Source organism: Poecilia reticulata, unplaced genomic scaffold (assembly GCF_000633615.1).
Source record: "Poecilia reticulata strain Guanapo unplaced genomic scaffold, Guppy_female_1.0+MT scaffold_253, whole genome shotgun sequence".
Classification (NCBI taxonomy): Eukaryota; Metazoa; Chordata; class Actinopteri; order Cyprinodontiformes; family Poeciliidae; genus Poecilia; species Poecilia reticulata.
Window position 1 is genome coordinate 176,041 of NW_007615037.1, and position 4,027 is coordinate 180,067.

The following is a 4,027-nucleotide window of genomic DNA, read 5'->3' on the forward strand; positions in this document are numbered from 1 at the left end:
CCCTCAGCTAGTGTGTCCTTGACATTTCTCTAGGACCACAAGTCTAAAATGCAGCAGAAAGAGATTAATTCAGCTCCATCCCTCCTACCTTCTTCAGCTGTCCGCTTCGGGTTCCCACGAACACCACGGTGTCGTCTCCGTAGGTGTAGGCGGCCACAGCGCCCATGCCCTCGGTCCGGTCCTCGTACAGCGGCTGTCCCTCTATCACCCTCAGGCCTCCCAGCGGCTGGTTCAGCACCAGGCCGCAGAAATCATCCCCGATCTGCTTTGGCTGTGGAGACATGAAGATAGAGAAACCAGGATCAGGTGTTATGAGGAGTCATGGTGACGTCCATTAGACTCTCCCCTTCCTGCCACCATAATCAATAAATCAATCAATCAATGGCATGACAAATTAAAACAAGCTCCATAATTAAGGGTAGAGTTAGGGTGACCCTAACCCGAAAAGCGATGCTCCCATTTAATAACAATAAAAAGCCGCCATTTTGAAAAATGCAGTTCAAAATGAGTTTGCACTTCCTGCCCCTTTGGCCTGTTTTCCCTGTCCTGGCTGAATGATAATGTTTTTAAAACACAAACTTCATTATTTATTGTAACTATTGTTTCAGTTTTTGTTTATTTATTTTGAATATTTAAAATATTTAGTTAAATGTTGTTTAAGTTTTTGATGTCACAGGATTTCTGTCTCACTTTTCCAGAATTCCAGGAGACTCTGGGAACGCCGGGCGGATTTTAGCACCGACATCAGTTTAAATATGAAGCGACTGTGAAACATCAGCAGCCAGTGGAGCTTCCTGTTCCTGTCAAGCAGCGAAGCAAAGCCCATCTGTTCTAAGCCATCGTCCGGAGATGATCCTGCTTCTCTGCAGGCGGAGCTGGAGGTCCATGTCAGGAACAGGCTGATGACATTCCTGGTAAATTTCAGGTTTCCTTCCACAGCTCAGAGAGAACGAAGCAGGGAGGAGCCGAGTTATTAAAGGCTGCGCAGACCCAGCTAGAGGTCGGCTAACACCCTGTCATTACCGAGTTAAAGCCGCGCTGCACCACACAGGAACCTCTGAGCCGAAGCAGCAGCAGCAGCTCTTCTTCTTCTTCCTCTTCTTCTTCTTCCTCTTCTTCTTCTTCTTCTTCACACAGGAACCTTCATAACTTCCTCAGTTCAACCAGAAACAGTCAAATAAATCCAGCAGCTGCTTTCAGCTCTGATCTCTGACCGTTCATTTCAGTTAGTCTCCATGTTTGTTATTTATTATATATTACTCTAATGAAAAACAGATGTTCTAAGTTTTTTAAGCTTAAATGGATCCACAATTAGTTCAACTTTATTTGTGAAATATTTATTTTACATGTAAGAACAATACAGTAATAGTACTGTATGTTATTTAGTTTTTATACATTTCAACAAACTATTGTCACATCGCCATGTTGTTCACGCTGCAATGCATTCTGGGTAAATGACGTGTGGCGGTGATCCGTTTGAACCGAACCGCATTGAAACCGATCAGAACATGGTGATGAAGAGGAGGAGCAGCCGGAGGAAGAGCTGCCGCCTCGGGCTCATAATGAATGAGTGAATGAGATTTTGTTCCTTGTTGGTTTCACAGTGTCGGTGTTGTAGCTCCGTTAGCATTTATAGTAGTCATGGCTCCATTACACGGTTTAAATTAATTTATCTCCAATTAAGGCCAGTAAAAGGCAACAAATAGAATTTGATTTGATAGTAAAAAATTTAAATTTCATGACCCCTTCAGTATATTTAGAATTTTACGTTGACGCTGACTTTTTGTTTTAAGTTCGTTTAACTATAAAATCTGTTTAAAGTGATATTTACTCCCAGGACCTGGTTCCGCTGTGCGGAGCGCATGCGCAGTGTTGGGAGCGGCTGACGTGTTGAGGCTAGTGAGTCACTTTGCGCCATGACAAAATATAAGTTTCCACGACTTTGGCTGGATGACCAGGTGACAGAAATCTGACCTGGAACCGAGCGGCGCATCTTCTGTTCATTAGCGGCAGATTCGTCTCGCTTTTCGGTGCGACGCAACTTCAAGCTCAGCCACTAGCAGGCAGCTCACCTTACCACACCTGGACACGCTACTGTTGATAACATCACCGACTGCAGGGCAAACAGGAGCCACAATTTAAATTCTACTGCAGTTTCAGGAAAAGGTAGTAAAACTGGTGTCCGGCTTTCATCAGCTGATACTTGTTATTGTTTACGAGCGGAAACTTCGCGAATGTGCTGATGAGAAAAGCCGATTCTTTTCGCGGTAGAACGATCCCGTCAACAAACCGAAACCTGGAGGTGTTGATGCTAATTATAGGAAAAATAACGCAAAAATACCTTTAAACAACTCAAAACCACTTTTTTCTCTCTGTGTCAGCTACGCCACACGTAGACCCGTTACCATAGCAACTGACCACAGCGCCATTTTACCTACGTGGATTTCACACCAACAAACACGCAAAAGTTTCCCACGCAAAAACAGAACATTCAGTCCGTTTATGTTTTCACACCTGGTGTTTAGTTTGTGGTTATTAATAAGTGACCGTCTGAACGCGGCGGTGGTTGATTAGCTTAGCTTAGCTTAGCTTAGCTTAGCTAAACTTGCTGCTGATCTGTCATGGTTGGGTTAGGGTTGTCATGGAAAACCTGCCTGGTTTACCTTGATGATGTAATTGTACACAGTGCTAACCTCTCTACTCATTTGGAACCTAAGAAGTCTGACCGCTTCAGAGCAGCCAGTCTGAAACTGAAACCCTGGAAAGAAGTGCTTTTTCTCTGACATGTCGAATCTGCTGGAGGCTTTAGGCCCGATTCCAAAAATGTTGAAAAGGTAACGCAGTGGCCCACCCCTAACAGCCCCACAGAAGTGAGAGCCTTTTTAGGTTTGTGCTACAGACGGTTTATCATCAACATGCCAAACTGTCTCAGCCACTTCATGCACTCACACAAAGGGGGAAACTATCTTGTTGGACAGAAACTGAACAGAGTGCCTTTGATGCGTTGCTACATGCTCTAAGCAGCGCTCCTGTTCTCCCTTATCCAGACTTTTCACCTGGATTTCTGCTTTTTACCGATGCTTCAAATGTGGCCATTGGTTGTGTGCCATCGCTGAAGAATGACATGAATATGGAAAAGGTCATTGCCTGCGGTAGTCATGTCCTCACTAAGAGAAAAATGTTGGTCCACCTATGACAGAGYTATGGGCTATTGTCTGGTCTATTAGGCATTTTCGCCAATATATAACTGGACACCGCTATCGGATCATCACTGACCACTGACCTGTTCTTAGTCTGAGGAAAATGGCTTTGGACTGTGACCCAACTGGACGTAGAGCCAGGTGGGCCCTTGAAATAGATCCATATGACTGGGTTGAACACAGACAAGGACACAAACATGCAAATACCGATTCAATGTCACGCCGACCATCGCCWGCAGTTGACTGCTCCACTGCCTCAAATCCCTCAAACTCTCCTCTTGTTCCAACAGTGACTGCAGATTCTGTGGATGTTACTGCATCGGTCCACCAGGGGGCTCAAGGTCACCCTATTGACCTCTCTTTCCTGAACAGAGACACTGACTGTCTTAGCCAGGCCCAGAACAACGATCCTGTGTTAAAACTGTTCTGGAATGGGTTCGTACAAACAACAGGCCTCCCTTTGCTAAGATAAAGAAGAGCTCTGCAGAGCATAGACACTTTTGGAGGGAGTTTCCAAAACTAATCGTTAGTGACTCTCTTCTCTGTCGGCAGGTTCGGCATCCCCCTGGCGATCCTGTTGTGCAGATTGTTGTTCCAAGTGGTCTGCAAAAGGAAGTGTTCAGGGCACTACATGGTCATTCTCTTGCCGGACATTTTGGTGCAGTAAAGACTTTACAGTGGGATCAAGCTACTGGCCTGGGAACGCTGGAGGGACGATGTCTCTATGGCCTGGAAACGCCTTGGGGTTCCTGGAGCAGCTGGAAGAGGCTGGGGAGGGAAGTCTGGGCCTCCTGAGGCTGCTGACCCCGCGACCCGACCCGGATAAG

At 45.8% G+C, this 4,027-nt stretch overlaps 1 protein-coding gene across 1 annotated transcript in view; it reads right to left on the reverse strand.

The window, feature by feature from the left end:
- Nucleotides 1–4,027, reverse strand: part of plxna3 (plexin A3) — a 58,904-nt gene that overhangs the window by 42,329 nt on the left and 12,548 nt on the right. Inside the window, 1 exon segment of the mRNA XM_008402733.2 lies at nucleotides 89–271. Coding sequence (XP_008400955.2) covers nucleotides 89–271 — 183 coding nt within the window.